Source organism: Drosophila pseudoobscura, chromosome 2, assembly GCF_009870125.1.
Source record: "Drosophila pseudoobscura strain MV-25-SWS-2005 chromosome 2, UCI_Dpse_MV25, whole genome shotgun sequence".
Classification (NCBI taxonomy): Eukaryota; Metazoa; Arthropoda; class Insecta; order Diptera; family Drosophilidae; genus Drosophila; species Drosophila pseudoobscura.
In genome coordinates, this window is record NC_046679.1 from 25,276,636 (window position 1) to 25,295,213 (window position 18,578).

Below are 18,578 nucleotides of genomic sequence, written 5' to 3' on the forward strand. Positions count from 1 at the left end.
TTCCTTCACTCGCACTTCCACTCTGCCCCCAACAAACGCCCCCGACCCGCCCCCGCCCCGCCCCGATTGCCATCTCCATCAATGACAAATAACCAAAGCAAACTCTGCTCCTACTTCGATATGCCCGCCCTGCCCCCGTGCCCCGTTCTCGCACAGCTGTGCAACATTCTGTGGTCATGTTGACAGAGGAGCGAAGAAGAAGAAGGAGGCGGAGGTGGAGGTGGAGACGGAGAAAGCAACGAGAGATGCTTTGGGGAAAACATGTGTGTGAAATCACTTCAAACTTACAAGAAAGCCACCCTTCCAGCCACCCAGCCACCCTGCCTGCCTGCCTGCATTCCCCTAGTATCCGAGTTTCCGAGTATCTGATGGATACAGATAGGAAACATATGATGCTCACTTTGGCCACCGCACAATTTATATAATGATGTCGCACTTTTGCTTTACCCCCCACTCTCTCCCTCTCCCACTCCCCCTCTCTCTCGCAACTCGAGGGAATATCAATTTTGTTATTTCTGGCAATAACTATTTATTAGATACATAGATACATTGTATCCGCTGCCGCTGCCGCTGCGTTCCTTTGCTTTCTTTCGGTTTGACTTCACTTCACTCTCTCTATCTCTCCCTCTCTTTCTCCCTCTCTCTCTCTGTTCTCTCTCTCTGCTCTAAAATGCAATTTTATAGCTGTCAGGGGAATTTAACGCCAAGCGCGAAAATGCCAAAACCTTATACCATCCACCCATCCCCCAATCCCCCGGTCCCCCCATCCCATGCCATCCCCTTGGCCATAGCCGTTCCCCCACGTGTCATGTTGTGCCTGCCTCCGCCCCGCTCTGCCCGACTCCGCCCCGCTTGCCCCATGCCCATCTCCTGGCTTTTGTTTGCGCTGCGCTAGTTTTTGGCTAACGATAAAGTGTCAAGATATTCCTTTTTTTCACTCCATTGTTTTTTTTGGGCAGAAGGGTGTCGGCGGGGGGGCGATGGGTGGTGGGAGGTGCCCGGGCATGCCGCGACACTTGCAACAAACAAAATTTTTTGCTCTTTCGCTGTTATGCATTGCGTGCAAAGCGTAAACAAAGGGAATACCAAGAGAGAAACAGAGATAGACAGCGAGAGAGAGGGAGAGAGAGAGAGAGAGCTCTGAGCCAATATAGAAAGAACTTCCGCTGCTCGAACCCCAGACCCCGAAAACTCGAATACTCGAATACCCGATTCCCATTTGCCCATTTGCCCATTTTTCCCATCCCATCTGCAAGTATGAACTCTCCGCACTGCGTGTGCAGATAATAAAACTAAATAAATTGATGGTCTTTGTGCAGAAACTGACAAGTTGCAGGCAGCACCGAAAAATGTTCAATGGCCACACACACACATATCCATACATATACTGTGTACAGTGATGTACATAAGTATAAATGGATATAGGGAAAATATTCAAACGTAGCACCCAGCAGCTCCTTCCACGTGCCTGCCTTCTGCATCCTTCATCAAGCGAGTGGCCAGCAACAATACACACAATAGATAGCCTCCGCCCCAGATAGATACACAGATATTTAGTTAGTTGGATGCATGCATCCAAGGATAGATACGGATAGATATAGACGGATGGATGGACGGATGGATGGATTGCCGGAAAGACGGAGAACCGGGCTCAGTCATTTATCATCTCAAACAAATAGAAAGCGCATTGCAGGCGACACACAACCCCACGACCCACTAAAGGGGGGAATCACAGATAAGAAAGGTCAGCCAGGCCGAGATTGCGGCTAAACAAATGACAAAATGGGTGGCATATATCTCTTAGAACAAAATCTAGAGGATATATTGGGATCAAAACTGGGACTAAAACTAACCAACATCCTCCCTGTGGAGGAACTCCTTTTTATTACCGATACTCAAAGATTAAGCCAAGAAAGAGCCGAGTCGATACACCCATGCCCCTCTCGAAGAGCGCCTAGATCTCAGAGAGCTCACAGACCACTCTGAAGCACACTCTTCGTCGTGCAATGTGCGCCGTCTGGCGGAGGAGAGCGAGATGCAGCAAGGGCCGCGGCTCCCCCTCGTTTTTTTTAATGGGATACGGGTAGTGCCTTGTGCCATTTGCAAAGACCCAATAATTACCTCTATTCCCATCTGCCACAGCCGAGAGGAACGACTGCCATTTAAAGGCTGTTGGCTGCCAAAATCAAGTGCTGCCAACATTTAATGCAAAGTTCTAATCAACAGAGTTATGGGTGGATAAGGCCCAGCAGCCAGGGCACTGTTAACCCACTTTCCATTTGCTCCACTCAAGGCCCTCCACTCGGTGCGGCCTACGCCATTTCATGGGCATAAATCAACCACAAAAACGTAATTAAAACATAAACAAAAAGCAGAACCAGTGAGCCAGAGACAGAGCCAGAGACTTCCAGGGATCCCAGAGAGCAAAACAAACCAAAGGCAAAAACCGCACAGATGTGCCGCCACGCCGCGCCCCACAAAACAAACAAAAACAGCCACAGAAAAATACATATTTTCCGCTAACGAAATATCTTTCTAGCCGAGGGCCAAGTAAATACCAAAAACAAAGCAAAAACAAAAAATATATAAATCCAAATTAAGGGAAAAACGCAAATGGGGGAAGGGGCGTGGGGAGCCCTAAAGAGATGCACTTTTCAAACAACAAAATGTTTAATTGAAATGAATTAAAATTGTCTATTAAAAAGGCAAGGAGACAGGTGAAAGAGAGAGGGAGAGAGGGGGAGAGAGTCGGTAGAGATTCAACTTTTGGTTAAAATGTAAAAGGCAAAGGGCTTAAGTAAATGAAATATAAATATGATCAGGATCAGGCAATGGAATCCCCCAAGGGGGTGGGGGGGAAGGCGAGCGCAGGCAACGGGAAAATTAAATTTAATTTACAAAAAATAAAATCCCGCAAGGCACAACCAGAGAAAGGAGGGGGAACCCCAGCCAGCGCCCGCACCAAAACTGATGGCAGAAATCAAAGGATATCCGGATAGGGAAAACTCCACATGGGAAATGGAGATGGGTTGGGTCGGGTTGGGGGCCAGGATGGGGTTATCAAAAATTTAAAAGCTTTTCGTGTATTTCTCGCCAGGCGGCGGGCACGGCTCCGCGGATGCGGATGCGGATACACGGATATGTAAATGATATTTTTCGAGTGTGCGCCAACGTCAAACGCAGCCATGCCTCGTGCCCCTTGCCACACCCCACTCTGCCTCCATCCTGCAGCTCCACCACCAACATTGCGGTCAGAAAGGCCACAGGGCAAGCGGCATTGGTTTCTGTTCTGTTTTATAAGCCGCTTTGCCGGCCAATTCGCTGACTGCTTCCCCCGCCCCCCAGCTTCTCCCCTGCCACGCCCCTTTATAGGCATTTTAAATTTTCCATTGCCTGGATTTTCAGCATTTTACAAGCCATGAATTTTTTAATAACCCTGTGCCCCCCCCCCCCCCCCCCCCATCACCCCTCCTCCTGCCAAACGCCAGCGACAATTTTCGCGTCAATATTTATGAGAAGAAACCAAATTGGAGTTGACAACCGCCTGCTCTGCTCCTCCGTTCAGCAGAGGGGCAGAGGCAGAGGCTCCGTGGAGGTCCCTCCTTGGTCTGATGACCCGACGACCCGTCGCGAGGCTCTTGTTTCGCCTGATTTATGGCAGGTTCTTCAACGAATGAAGTCCAGCTCTTGGAAGGAAAGGATACGGATAAGGATACAAGGATCCGCGTCCTCGGGAGACTGCAGAGTGCAGTACGCTTCTGTTTCGCTTTAAATGCAAATATTTAAGCCCGTCTTTGAGATGCTGAAGGAGGACTGGAGGAGAGACCTCTATGAATATTCCGCGAGTATTTCTGTGAGAGAGACACTTGAGACTTGTTTAGATGTAGCTCTTATTTGGGTGGTAATTTATTGCCGTTTTAAACATTTAAGAATCCGTTGAAACATACGGGAAAGCAATCTGTTTTCCATCAAAGCCAGATGGAAATTTAAAGATCGAAATGGGTTTCGTTTCCTAAGCCGGAAAGAGATTTACATTTAGCCACGGAAATATCCCACCGAATGGCGTTGTAAATCTTTTGCCCGTAACTGTATTTATTTGTCAACATATCTGAAATTGCTTTTTCCAAAAACCATTTCTCACTCTCTCTCTCTCTCTCTCTCTCTCTTCTCGTTGCAGGTAGGTGACAATGTACGTAACTTGTTGAAGGGGGAAAATGGAGGTGGAAATGCTTCGGAGCTCCCTCACAGACGGCCCGCCCTGCAGACAGTGTTGTATAATTTGTGCTAAACAAAATCTGTGCGCCACGTGCGTCACGGGGAAGCAGTATTGGGAGGGGGCCAGCAATGCCAATTAGTTTTTATTTACTAAACTCTGCGGCTAAGCATTTTGTTTGGGCAATTAGTGGGGCACCACGGCGCAGCAGATGGACACAGAACAGACCCCCTCGGATGCTCGTGCTTTCCGGACTCTCTACGGCGGGAATTTTGGCCAAGAAATCATTCAGCAGATATACTATATGTTTGCACAGACTCGTATGTGTTTAATCCTTATATATTCAAGATATATTGAGGTATTTATGAGGTGGCGGAGGTTTAGTCATCAACAGACATCATCATCGCCATCGTTTCGACAGGGAATACCCTGTGTTTAGAGGGGGATACTTGGCAGTGGATATATAGAGCACAATAGCAACACAGTATCTTGGGTTTGTATCCATTTTTCATAGAGACATATTCAGTTTATTTATAGTCTTCGGACTATTTTTATTCCAAATACTCAAACCTATTAAAACGTTTAATTTATTTGATTAGAAATATTCAGATTACTCGGAGGGCAGTGACTAAATTTAAACTCGGTTAAGCACAGCTGATTTCGAATCGAATTCAAATGCAGAAACCCCGAGTCGTTGCTCGGTGAATTCGGGTTCAGTAAACGCATTGGTAGGCCTCAAAGACGATACTCGTTTTCGTATTCGTTTCGAAATTTGCATAACAAATGTCGCAGTTCAACGAAATGTAGACTGAAGGCAAATCTGATGGATGGATGGATGGATGGATGGACAGAGTATTTTATAGAAATTTAGACTCGTGAAGTGAAGGATTATTGTCGTCCGAAGCACAAAGCAAATGGGAATCAAATCCAATACAATGCATTAATGAAACAAGTTGATAATTTATCGGCTAACTTTGCAAACAAGTCGAACGGCTTTTGCTGGCCAAAGAATTCGTGGCATGACTGAAGAAATCCACATATTTCTTCGACAAATCATCTCCCAAATGACGCGTACTACTCTTCGGAGATTAATAAGACTAGCAGGAACACCTTTCTCGTGATTAGTACACATCCATCTTTCCTGCTTGTACGCCTCGCGCGTCATGCGGCAGCGCCCCTCTATCGGCTTCGGCTTTGGTTCGCCTGGGCGCCTCGATAAAAACTGATGAACGTGGAGTGCCAAAAGCTAGACACAAACACGACGTCAATCGAGCCACTAATTAACTATAGTCCGAGGCGGCAGAGCCACATTTCTGGCCCGGGCTGGAAGGCAATAAAAGAAATCTTAATCTACAGCAAGTTCTACCAGAAAGGAAAATGTCAAGATCATAAACAAGCCGAAAACTTAGCGGAGAAGAAACGTGTTCAGCGAACAGATGGGCAATAATGGGGGATAAGAATCGCCGCAACAATGTAGTCGAAACCAAAGTAAAATTGATTGAAAGTACGAACAGTGTGCACACACTTTATTGCATTAAAATGTCTACAAAGATTAAGTGGAACATTGTAATTGGATTACACGACATTAATTGCATTAGTGTTGCACTCGAGTAGGGAGTACGGAGTGTGGAGTGTGGAGAGTTTTGGTTAATTCAATTACATTGCACTTTCCGATTGCACAGAAACACCAACGGAGTGGAGGGGGGGGGAAACCGCAAGGCGCATGCACATATTCCTACGAATGGTGTGGCAACCCTCGCTGAAAGTTTGCCTCACAAATTGCACAATATTTGTATTTTTTTCTGTATTTTTTTTTTTTTAATTAGAATCAATTTTTTGTTTCGGTGGTTTCGGGCTTCATGTTTTTTCCTAGTTTCTTTTGTTAATTTGTTGCGAATTTCGTTTCGTTTTTGTTGGGTATAGATTTCGACTGTTTTTTTCAAGAGTTGTTTTTGCTGGTCAGCCAGAAAGAGTTAAATAAAGAAGCATAGGCAGAGAGAGAGAGAGGGAAAGAGAGAGAGGGCTAATAACAAACGGTAATCAAACGGAAGCGGTCGCTCGCCGTCGAGTGTTTATTCCGCGCGTGGGTTGGCCAATTTCCGGCTGGTTGGGCCACCACCAAGCGCTTATGTAAATGTGCTTAGAACGCCCCACTCAATGCAAAACTCCATCACAATAATCGGACCTCATTCAATTAGGAACTGTTGTTGTGGCGTCAAAATGAAAGATAATCGGCTCTAATGATGATTTCGATAGTTATCAAATCGATGCAGAATCTGAATGGCGATTCATCAGCCATCAACCATCAGCCAGGCTTTTCTCAGTTGAAAGTTGAACGAAATACAATATTAAAACAAGTAGGAGATGAACAGCTCCTTGGGGTTTGAAATAGGGTCGGAATGGGTTGTAGCTGCATCATTCCAAAGACCATAAGTACAGTCACCAAGACATTGCAAAAGGAACAAATGGCATTTCAATCTTCGTTCGACGTTTTAATATAAGGGCACTGCTACTTCAATTCTCTCTTAGGCTCGTCTGTTCTTCAGAATTCTACAGCCAATAAACGGTCTATGGCGAGGCGCAGTCGGTCCCTGGCTAGGAGAAAATATGACTCGTCTTGCCCAAGACATGCAGTCTTGTAGACATTCCCTTTTCAACCATTTGCTAGGGCGAAGGGAACGACCGAAAGATCCTACGTTGCTGGATTCTGGGACCGACTCAGCTGCCCCGAACAGGAGGCAGCGGGCCGCTGTCAGAGATGGTAGGTGAAAAGCCCTACCAAAGAAAAGCTCTTTGGTTCCGTTCCTCATGCGATGTCTTGGTATTGTATAGACAATGTTTTTAGACCATATGTCTCTTATGTCTTTCATTTCTTTCCGCATAATCTTTCCTTAACTTGGGATCCTCTTCTTTCATGAATCTCGTGTGATCTTCTCGTACAAGTGCCATCTAAGATGCTCCAATTCGATCAAAGTCCCACCTGCTGGCTTCTCCTCATTAACGTTTGTCCAAAGTTTAATTTATCTGTGGAGGCATGAGAGATGAGAGATGAGACATACGTGGTGTCATTCATTTAGAAAGCTTCCCACTCGGGTGGAATTCGCGGAGCAAAAAGAACGATAGACGATGGAGGGGGAAGAGCCGAACCGGTTGAGAATGGCACGAACGAGCCGCCCGACGACGCGACGCGCGACTCTTCCGAATGGGTGTCAATGCTGAAGAAGCGACGGCGACGACGGCAGCGACGGCGACGGCGACGACCGTCAAACGAAATGAAACCGGTTCTCCAGAACCATCGTGCCTGTGCCTGTCTCTGTGCGTCTGTGTGTATGCGGGGTGTTCGATGGTACCGTTAAGTAAAGCGGTCAACATAACGGTGAAGCAAAGAACAGAACCCAAGAACCAAAGAAGAATCAACTTCCATTCTTTGGCTTTGGCTTTGGCTTGGGTTCGGGTTCGAGTTCTTTCGCTTTTTTGCCATTTTCCGTTTGCTTTTTGCATTTACGGATTCTTGGGTTCTTGGGTTCTTGGCTCTGGATCCGTATCTGTATCATTTGATCTCTTTCCCTGTCCGTCTGTCGCTTTTCATCTCTCTCTCTCTCTCTCTGTGTGTGTGTGTGTTCAGCTTTCTTTTCATTCAAGCCAGAACTGCATGAAGCCAAATCTTGTTTGTTTTTTGGCCAATTATTTTCGCTTGGCCTTTACAGCACTGCACATTGCTGTTCGGTTCCGGCCTGACCTGATTCTTGGACTCTCTCATCACGGCTTACCCTTGCCCCCTCCCCCTCCCCCTCCCCATTCCGTCCGTGCCCCATCCGACTCCTTGTTCATGCCTTTGTGCTTTTTGCGGTTGTTGCAGCAAATCTGTTGGACTTTTGTTCTGCCTCTCCTGGCACTCTTACCTGTTTCGTTGTTGCTGTTGTTGCTGTTATTTTGGCTTAACGCTTTTTGACCTTAATGCCCGAAGAAAGGCTTCACCCTTGGTGGCTTTTCGGGCGGGGAGTTGGCTTTAAGGGGCGCCTGTTCTGCCCAGGCTTGTCCTGCTCCGTCCTGTCCTGACCCGACCTGAAGTTAGTGCAAATTGAAACTGTCAGTCAAAGCTGGCAAAGAACGCACCCAACCTCCGTCTCCGTCTCCGATTCCGTCTTCGTCCCTGTCAGCTCTCACTTCACTCTGACCCCGGCAGCAGGACTCGGGTTGACAATGTCAGTCCAGATTATATATCCAAGGCAGCCCGAGCCAATGAAAACTGGTGCACCTAATCCGAAGTTGGCCAACAGCAAATCCTACATGGAAGAATGCTAAAGTGAAGTATCTTTGGCTTACACAAAATGGATCTCAAAAGTTGTATCTTTAGCAGCTTTCATTCTTGAGTCTGTATGATCTCCCGCCATTAATCACTCTTATGCCGCAGATACATCTTCTAGATCTACAGAGATCTGACAGGCCCCAAAGCCATATGTATCAACACTTTATGTCGTCGTCTAAAGTGTGAAAAATCTCAAAGAAAAATACGAGAAGGAAGACCAAAATAAATGATGCACTGTCTTGCTAGCCGAATATTCTATTTTCCTGATGTGTATTTTCGTTTTGGAATTTTTCACCAGGTACAAAAACAAAGGCGGTCATCACGTGGGCGTGGCAAGCAGCCAGCAGCATAATTATGCTTGTTTTCTGTCTGATTTGACACTTTTTCCATCCCTCTCTAGAGGGAGAGAGGCGGCTGGTGATGAAGATCCGAAATAAGAAATGGCCGGAGACAGGCAATACTTAGTCATAGTTTTTGTTGTTTGTGGAGTGTAGCGCTTAGACATTGTGGCTAAGGAAAAAGTGGGTTACGTTTGTGCTTTGTGCCGCTTTCCGGGCCGTGGGGCCTGTGGGGGGTCGTGTGCCTCATGTGAGGTTTTCTTTACTGATTTTGGCATTGAAAGAGCCACGTTTGCTGTGAAGAAAGAGAAAAGTATTCCTGGGTCTTGCCAGATATTTAAGGAAACTCTTAAGGGATTCAAACAGTTCAAAACTTGATGAAGTGTGGCGCAGTTTAATTTTTATTAACTTATTTATTTCACGTCTTTTCTCTTCTCTTGTCGATCGTCCAAATCATCCCCCGACTTATCGCAGTATAATATCGGGATCGGCTAGGGTTAATATCGGCAAGGGCTATAATGGGGTGGGTTGGGGTTAATATCGGTTAGGGCTAGAATGGGGTTGCTTAGGGTTAATATCGGTAAGGGCTAGAATGGGGTTGCTTAGGGTTAATATCGGTAAGGGCTAGAATGGGGTTGGTTAGGGTTAATATGTGTTGCCTTACAGAAGAGAGCTTCTTTTTTTCCACCAATTAATTTTGTTTATGTTTTGATCTCCGAAACTCGATCGAGTCACGCTTCTTGTGTGTCTTCCACTGAACTTGACCCCAAAAATGTGATTTAATTATTCGATAACCGATCCATTCGGCCATTAGCTCGAATGTATCTCAGACGGCACTTAAAACCTGCAGATAGTTTCGTTCGTTCGGAATCTTTGGTCTCAGATACTTCCGAATTCCGACTGTATACAGGTAAATGCATAAATTTGCGTAATTTAGTTGGTTTTTTTTGGTTCGCTGGAAGCTCAAAGTATCGCTTTTTAGATTGCATTCGGCTTCGACTTCGGCGTGGATTCGCCTTAAATTTTCCACTTACTAGTTGGAAGTTTTTCTTTACTATCTGGTATTCCGCGCCCCCCCCCCCCCCCCCTATCAACCCCCTCCCTTTGAAGGAGGGAACTAGTCGGGGAAAAAAGGTCGCAGCTTAAAAGTTTAATAAAGTTTCGTTCCTTCCCAAAACAGAACCCAAAAAAAAATGCAGTAACGGTAAATTGTGTCGTATACGAAACAATGGCGCAATGAAAAACGAACGGTAAAGAAACTAGAGAGAGAAAGAGAGAGAGAGGGAGAGATGGTGTGAGAGAGAGAGGGGTGTACAGGTAAAAGGTAGCTAGCTTCATGGCATGACACTCAAAAGTATTTTGTATGTCAATTGCTATTCAAGCTACTCACGAGAACGATGGGCAAGGGGAAAGGGGGAGTGGAAGAGGGACGGAGGAAAGGAGGAAGGAGGAGAAGTGCCGGCAAAGTGCCGCAAAAGTTTATGAGCAGACTTTTTAGAGCCAAGAACTTGGCTACCGATTCGGGAGTGGAGAGGAGCGAGGGGGTGAACAGAGGGAGAGGGAGAGGGAGAGGGGAGAGATGGTGCTGGGTGTCGTCGTTGAGGGTCACCCTTCAGTTTGTTAATTAAATTCACGGCAAGTGTGAAAGAGAGCCAGAGAGCGGCAAGGGAGATGGAGATACACGCTCGCCCTCCGAGAAGAAGTTCCAAAAAAAAAGACAAAAACAAAATACAACGGTTGATAAATTTAAATTAGCGCCCAATGTGTAGACCAAAACAAAGGCAAAGACAATGACAAGAAGAAAGAGAAGAAAAGGCAAAGAAAAGAAGTAGTCAACGAAGAAGACACGCTTAAAATTATTAAGAGTAACGAATTTCATATACCCTACCACCTACAACCACAATCAGTTGGGAATTCATGGGATGATCATGGGTTACCTATCGTGAGAAGCATTGGGCACAAACTCATCATTGATCAGTGATCATTGATGCATTTCATACGATAGTACTGGTAAGCGCACATGATTATAGGTTTAGAAGCATATATTTATCCATCTGATTTTCAAAAATGGAGCTTGAAAATAGAAAATCCATTTGCTTGATGCTTTTGTATATCGATAGCTGACTTATCGACTGGAATACGCAAAGAAAAATAAACAAAACAAAGCCAAAATAATACAAAATCATGAATAAATCTCATAACTTTGATTATATAAAGAATAAATCCAATTTGAAGCTATTGTTTTTTGTAAAAAGTCGCGAAGCCTCGAAGACAATATCGACACGAAGGCGCGATAGTAGGAAAACACGATAGATGACACCTGATACATGATAAATGATATATTTATTGCGAAATTAATGTAGGAGTGATACATTGCACAGTAGCAATACGTTTTAGGGAGCATAGAAAAGGAGAAAACCCTCCTTAAAGTGCATCGTATCCATCCTCGGGAAGGGTATGCCAAAAGGGTGTCAGTGATGTAATCTCAGGCGCAGAGCAGATCGCAGCAGAGCAGAGCAGAGCAGAGCAGAGCAAAGCAGAGCAAAGCAGAGCAGAGCAGATCGCAGCGGAGCAGAGCAGAGCAGATCGCAGCGGCGCAGAGCAGAGCAGATCGCAGCGGCGCAGAGCAGAGACGTGTGCCAGAGAGCAGAAGCTTGGACGATGGTTCGATGCCACCCTAGAAGAGAGCGAGCGAGAGAGGGATAGCGCTATGCTGATTACCACACAGCAAAGACAAAGGGAGCAAAAACAAAGGCAAACACAAAAGCAAAACAAGAAATTATGCTGCTCTCAACCGCAAAAGTGGCTCCGAATCGAGTTCTCTTTTCTGTGTCTTTTCTTTCCCTACATCTGTGGCTGCTTATTCATATGATATCATTATCATTATCATTATATGTGTGTGTGTGTGTGTGTGTGCCGCCTCACTGCCCCTCTTCCACCAGAGAGTGCCTTTCTTTTGGTCATTGACTTGGCCAAAAGTTCACTGAACCTTCCGCCAAATTGGAAGGAAGGAAGGAAGGGACGGAGTGACGACCCCGACTTTCGTGCAATTTTGAAGGGAACTTTTCTTTCGAATGCCTCCAACTAGTGATATTACAATATGGGTCAAATCAAGTCAAGTCGAGTCAAGTCAACCTTTCTAAAGTCAGTTTCGGGGGGAAAATGGTGGTTTGATGGAGCATTTGTCGTGTAATCTGGTAAACTGTCTGTGACACAAGGGAGCTCCCTTCACAGGTGCTGGAGGAATCCTTAAGAATAATATTCAATATTCAAAATATCACTCAACGTCCATTCCCAGCACAAAACATGCTGACAAAAGCCTGAAAAAAGGCTATCTAATTTCACTAAAAGCCACCTTCTCCTATCAAACGACAGCTTTAAGCCCAGCTTTAAGTATTAAAATGGCTGTTAGCAAACTATAGAGGAGTCCCCCCTGCTCCCACCCCCGCTCCTGCCCCCGCTGTCCTTTGGTCCTGTCTGGACGTGTGTCTGTTGTCTGGTGTTTTAGGTAAAAAGGCGTTGATGATGATAATGGACAGCAGCACAGAGAGTACACAGTGGAGAGTGGGGGAAAGAGATGGAGAGTGGAGAGTGAAGAATGGAGAACAATGGGAAAGGGAAGAGGTGAGTGGTGAGAGGGGAGAGGGTAGAGGGGAGTGGTGGACCACAAGGAGCACAAGAGCGAACGCATTTTGATGGATGACATTGATTGATGATGATTAATAATGTGCATTTTTATTGCTTTTCATCAAGGCAACATCGGGGGGGGGAGCCCCTCCTCCCCCCTGCAGCCCCCCACCTGCTGACTGTTTAAATACATTAGCGTGGGGCCACTTGTCCAGGGCGGATAACACCTGCAGTTAGCATATAACCATCTTCAATCTCGTCCCTCTCTCTCTCTCATTCACCCACTCATCCATCCATTCATCCTTCCATTCATCCTGCTCCGTCTCAGGTCTATTCTCGCACTTTGTTACGTTCATTATTTCGCTTGGATGCGGCGCAAACTCATCAAGGCACAAACCCCAGGCTTGGGTCCACGTCCAGGTCCACTTCAGCCGCCCTGCCCTCCGCATCCTGCCACATGCTGCCACGCATATTCGCTCAATTAAAAAGCATAAAATTACATTTTCGCTTAAATAAACTTTGGTCCCAGACTCCTCACCTCCACCCTTATCTGTCTGGCAGCAGAGCCTCCCCATCCCGTATTCGCTTTGATCCGACCTGGCCACGCAGTTCATCATATTTTGGGCCCTCGTTTGGGTACCCTTTCGGGCTTGCTGGGTGGTAACTCTTGTCCTCTCTGGGTGCATCTTTAGCAGGGAAAACCCAGCTTGAAACTGGGGCTACACCCTTGAAAGGGTGTCGGGGATATGCTTCTACGAATATTCTTCAGCCTGGCTTCGAAAGGTGGTGCATAAAGGGCTGCTGATCTTGCAGAGAACGGTGTCTGGTGGCAACCCTTTTTAAGCCCCGTCATTAGCCGCAATAAGCTTTCGTACGAACATCATCTGAGCCCTTCCCTCTTTGATGGCTCTAATGAAATGTTTTGCGGTTTTTGTTGCTCGACAGTTTTCCCTCTTAGCGTTTTGTTCTGTTGTTTTGGGGTGGCTTGGGCCAGGGAAATCATTTATTTTGCTGTACGGTAAGCAAACCGCAGAAACCCCCCCCATCGCCCCCCCGCTCACCTGCGCTAGGGACGCATCAAATATTACCCAACTTGACCCCGTTCAAGCTGCTAATTTAATATTTATAAAATTGTACAAAATGAAGGAAAAGTGGAAGCACTCGTTTCGGTATTCCGTGTTGCCACACGGCGGATACTTAATTGCATTCTGTGTGTTTTACAAGTTGTTAATTTTTGTCCGGGGCTCTGCCAATAAATTAATATGCAAACACACACCCAAATAAAAAAAATAAAAGTAAAAAGGAAACGAAACCGGGCTAAGGGTGGGCGGTGGTGCGGGGGGGAACGTGCCCTTTTCATGGCTGGTCTCAGCTGAAAATTTCAAATCCTTGGCTCAGTTTAATGAAGCATCGCTCGACAGACAGCCAGTCGGTCGGTGGGTACGAGTAGTCCTGCTTAAGTATGCCAATAAGTGGCGGGGCCTGCAGGAGGGGGACGAGGGTGAGGGAGAGGCTTTAAAGGACACAACCAATTTGTTTGCCGCCTCTCTTGGGTCGAGGTAGGGTTGCCATAGTCACATATGAATTTTTAAGTGCAAACATAATAAGCAGCTTAATGAACACACACACACACACACACAGACCGCACACAGACACATACACGTGCCACTCGCACTTGATGGTCCCCCCCCCATCCATCTTCCACTCCAGGAAGGACAACCCTTTTTCGTATGCATGCCGGGGTTCCATGAATTTAACACGTGTGCGAGTGCGTGATATGACAGAGAGAGAGAGAGAGAAAGGGAGAGCGTGCTCTCTCTTTTCTCTCGCCAAACTTTATCATCGTTAACACTTTAAGGGCGGCCCCCCTACCCCCCGCCACCAACCATCTCTGTCGTTGTCAGTCAGCGTTGAAAATACCACAAAGAACTGTCAAAGTCGTCGTCAACCCACCCGCCTGCACAGCTTCCCCTACCCCTAGCCCTACCCCTACCCTACCCTACCCCTCCCCCCTCGAGCATCATCATCATCATCAGCAGGAGGATTGTCATCATATCATTTCATTCCCTTGTCGTGGGTGGATTTTTTTCCCTTCTGGTGTTTCTGGCGCTTCTGCTGTTGTTTGTTGTCCCTTTGGTTTCTTTGTCCTTTCGTCCTTGCGTCTCTCGGCCTGTTTCCATTTGTTGTTTCTGTTATTTTATGCTCGCACAATTTGCATTTTAATTATTTAAGAGAATTTTGATTAAAAAATATACATATATACACACAAAATGTGTACAGTGTACACTGCACTACACGGCACGGCACGGCAGACAGCCGAAAGGCCGACTATTTGAGGAGGCATAACTTGTGCATTTTGAAATATAACCACACATTCTGTGCACTTGATTGTTTATTGAAATCGAGCCCAGAGAAAGCCCACCTCAATGGCAAGGAAAGACTTCTCTGGTGTCAGAAAAGGACATTCATGATTCGTTCTGCATTATTTGCAAGGCTCGGCTGTCCTCGCCTATCATCCATCCTAGTGTCGGAGAGACAGAGGCATCATCTCTCATCCAGAGCAGCAACGGTTGAAGGATTAAGCCGATGCTAAGAGCTGCCTCTGCCTCTGTCTCTGCCTCTGCCTCTGCCACTGCCTCTGCCCCATGGGGCGGCCCCATCCACCTCCTCCTTCGTTATGATGTTTTATGCATGTGACGTGGCCGCTTTAATTTTGACACTTTCATCAAATGCTCTTTCATCAGCACAAAATGTACATTCATTTGAATTTCCTAGACTTTTTTCTGGCTTTCATTTAAAAGGGGGGTTCGCTGCTCATTAGAGGGGGAGGCGAATGTGAATCGAAGGCTTCTTTCTGGTGGCTGCTTGGACATGGACATTTCACACCCGGGTCCCAATTTATGAGGCCCCCAAAGAGCACCCCCTCTCTGGGGAGACTACCTGTCAAGTGGCCCGCTCTGGCTGCCAGTGCAACAATTTAGACACAGATACATCCCCACCTAGCCCCGCTCCCCTCCCCCCTCTCCCCGCTCCCCACTCCTCTTGCAGAGAAAAACAAGCGAGGAAGGAGAATACAGAAGCAATAAACATTTTTACAGCCATAAATTCTTTGAGGCAGGCACTCTCCACTCTCCCCTCCCTCCTCCCCTCCCCTCTGCTCGTCTATGGTTTTCCTCACTTACTAAATTCTTCATAAATTTCTTATTTTTATTACATTTTTGAACTTACGAAATTTTCGAAATGCTCTTCCCTCCACCGACGTTGTTATTGCCTCTTGCCTCCTGCCTCCTGCCTCCTACCCCTTGTTGCATCTGAAATAAATTTTTAATATCTAATTTTTTTTATTGTTTTTCTTGTTTCTTTGCAGGTGAGTTTCAACCATCAACGGGTATCGGGAAAGGGTGCCCCCCTTTTGGGGATGCATTGCGGGGTCCTTTGGCCCTTGCTGCGAGGATTTGTAACGGGAAACTCCTTGTGTTTGTGGCAGAGAAAGCACTTCTTCATTGATGAGTCATTTGCCTAATTTATTTATAGATCCATTGACAGCTAATTTAAAGAAAATTCCATTTTCCACTTAAATTTCTGCCTTGGGCTTCTGTTCTTCTCGACTGTTGGTCTCTGCTGTGGCATACCATCTACATTTCATAGCTTTCAAGTGTTTTTCGTAGCCAATTTACTCAAAGTACTGCCTTCAAAACGCAAAAAAAACCTCTCGAAAAGCGAAACACACCTTGGTCTATATTTGGGATACCTCATTGCAGCATTAACGAGCTCTATATACTATGTACATATGTACATGCCAGAGCTGGTTCATAATTATATTCATTATTGTACGAGTATTTACTGCCAACCGAACGGGGGCCAATCTTTCAGTTTTCATATTTATAGCAGCCTTGGCCGCAGGGGGAGGTACTAAGTATTTTATTATAGTTTGCCACACACCTCTATCTCTGCCGAAGGATGACAAATTGGAATACATTTTATGCTTTAGAACTGCTTAAAATTCGATCTTTTAGGGTACTCCACGCCTCGGTCTTCCCACTTTTTAGCTTTTCCTTCTTGGATTTTTATTTGATTTTATTGGGATTTGTCTTAGTTTTTGAGTTCATGGCGTATAATTAATGTCTACTTAAGTGAAAGGACAGTCCCCCCTTTAGACCCCCTTTTAGACACCCTCCATCCCGCCCATCCCTCTCGCTTGCTCCGTTATCCATTTTCTGCTTTAATTACTCACTAAGCAGAGGCGGACAGAATATGAGAGGGTGGCAGGGGCAGAGGGGGATAACTAGAATCGGGCGAGCAGTGCGCAGTCAACAGTGCCTGCTAAAAATATCCCATCACCGCACACACCTGCACGTCGGACCCTCGCCTCCGCTCCCCCCGCTCGGTGGGTCTCGACGCTGAGGTAAAAATTTATTTTTAATTTGGAAACAAAATTTCACAGCTTTTTTTCACTCTATAAGTATTCATACGTGTGTGTGTATTCATTTTCCTTTTCTTGTGTTTAGTTTTTGATGATGGAAAAATATTCGTTGTTTGGCCAGAAGCGCGGCATGGCAGGCGATTTGCACATTGTTTTTAAATTACGAGACGAGATGAGACGAGACGTATTATATGTATATTTATTTGTGCACCTATTTCACTCTCTAGCGAGCGAGAGAGAGAGAGAAACTGGAGAATTTTTAGATTTTTTATGGGTATGGAGGGCGGGGGAAATTCTTTCGAAATGGATCTTTTGGATTATGTATGACAGGGTACCGGCATGACAGGCTAATTGGGGCTGTTTTGTACAAACGCCGAGTATTTAATGTGATTTCTCACACACAGATTGACCTTTTGACCCTCGCTCTCCTCCACTCCTCATATTCATTATTTTGTGGGGTTCCGTTGATAAATTGAATTAACCCAACAAAACAGATACATCCAACGTTTTGAATTTGAAATTGGTTGTCGCCCCTGCACCCACTTAAGGGTTAAATGGGGATGGAGGAGGCTGAGGAGGGTGAGGAGGGTGAGGGTGCGAGATCATCATTACGACTCCCATTCATTCACACTGGGAACGCCGCTTCCCCTGCTGCTGCACTCGAAGCTAATCAGCTTTTGTCTGGCTACACTGCACAGCGACAGGTACAGTTGTGCCCAATGATATTTCAATTAAAATGTTTCTTTGAGTGTGATGGATCCTCCACCCGCATGCAACGACGGTGACATCATTTCCGTTTAGCTGCAGCACCAGAGTCCAGTGGCAGTGGCAGTGGCAGTGGCATGGCCAGTGGCAGCATAAAAAATTCAATTAGTGTGGCCAGGCATATGCAAAATAGAATGCAACCCTGGGGGCGAAGGGGGACAGGCATGCCCTCTCTTTCAGTGGCTGGCATTCGTTTATTATTTTTTGTCTTCTGCTTTTTACCGCCTTAAATGGATTTTGATTGAGTTTAATTAAATTTTATTAGGTTTTGTCACCCTCCCCTACATGGGGATGGACGAGCGATGGGGATGGACGGACGGGCGATGGATGATGTGCGTCCGGCCCAGACTTTTGTTGTTGTTGTACCATAAACAGGGGATTCTTCGGGAGGAATCACAGCATTTGCCTCTGGCTTATTGTGCGGGAAAGGGAAGGGAAGGGGAGGGACCTGTACAGATGTGAGGGTGGGGACTCTGGGGTACGAGTACGGTACGGTATAAAGTTTCACTCATTCAATTCAGATTCGTTTGTCCACTCAGTCGCCTCCCCTCCGCGCCTCCCCTCCTCCTCCACTCTCGCACACTGCATTCACGTCCATTTACGATGTGTTTATTGAGTCTTTGGTGGCCTTTGAATTTCATATCCCCTCCCACCTACCCCCCTCCCTTTTCCCCGTCTACTCGTACAGCCAGTCGCCCCCCTCTCTGTACAGCCAATGAAGCTGTCGCTGGTTTTTCTTCTCGTTTTTCACTGCCTCCGATATGGAATTGAATTGATGCATTGAGCTGTCTTTTTATAGCTCCTAAAACGCTTTCTTTCGCCTGCAACCTGCTACTTTTGCTACTTGCAACGTGCAACGCAAAGCAAAAAGCTGATTGAGACCAGCTTCGCTGGCAACGGTAT

The 18,578-nt window shown here is 46.2% G+C and overlaps 1 protein-coding gene across 7 annotated transcripts in view; it reads left to right on the plus strand.

Annotated features, from left to right (window-relative positions):
• Positions 1-18,578, plus strand: part of pum (pumilio) — a 210,966-nt gene that overhangs the window by 126,568 nt on the left and 65,820 nt on the right. For 2 of the 7 annotated variants that reach the window (XM_033385979.1, XM_033385981.1), the window contains exon 2: positions 4,178-4,189. The exons of the other annotated variants lie outside the window; for them this stretch is intronic. In XM_033385979.1, the coding sequence (XP_033241870.1) occupies positions 4,178-4,189 (12 nt within the window). The remainder of the gene's footprint in view (positions 1-4,177; positions 4,190-18,578) is intronic. 7 annotated transcript variants of the gene reach the window in all.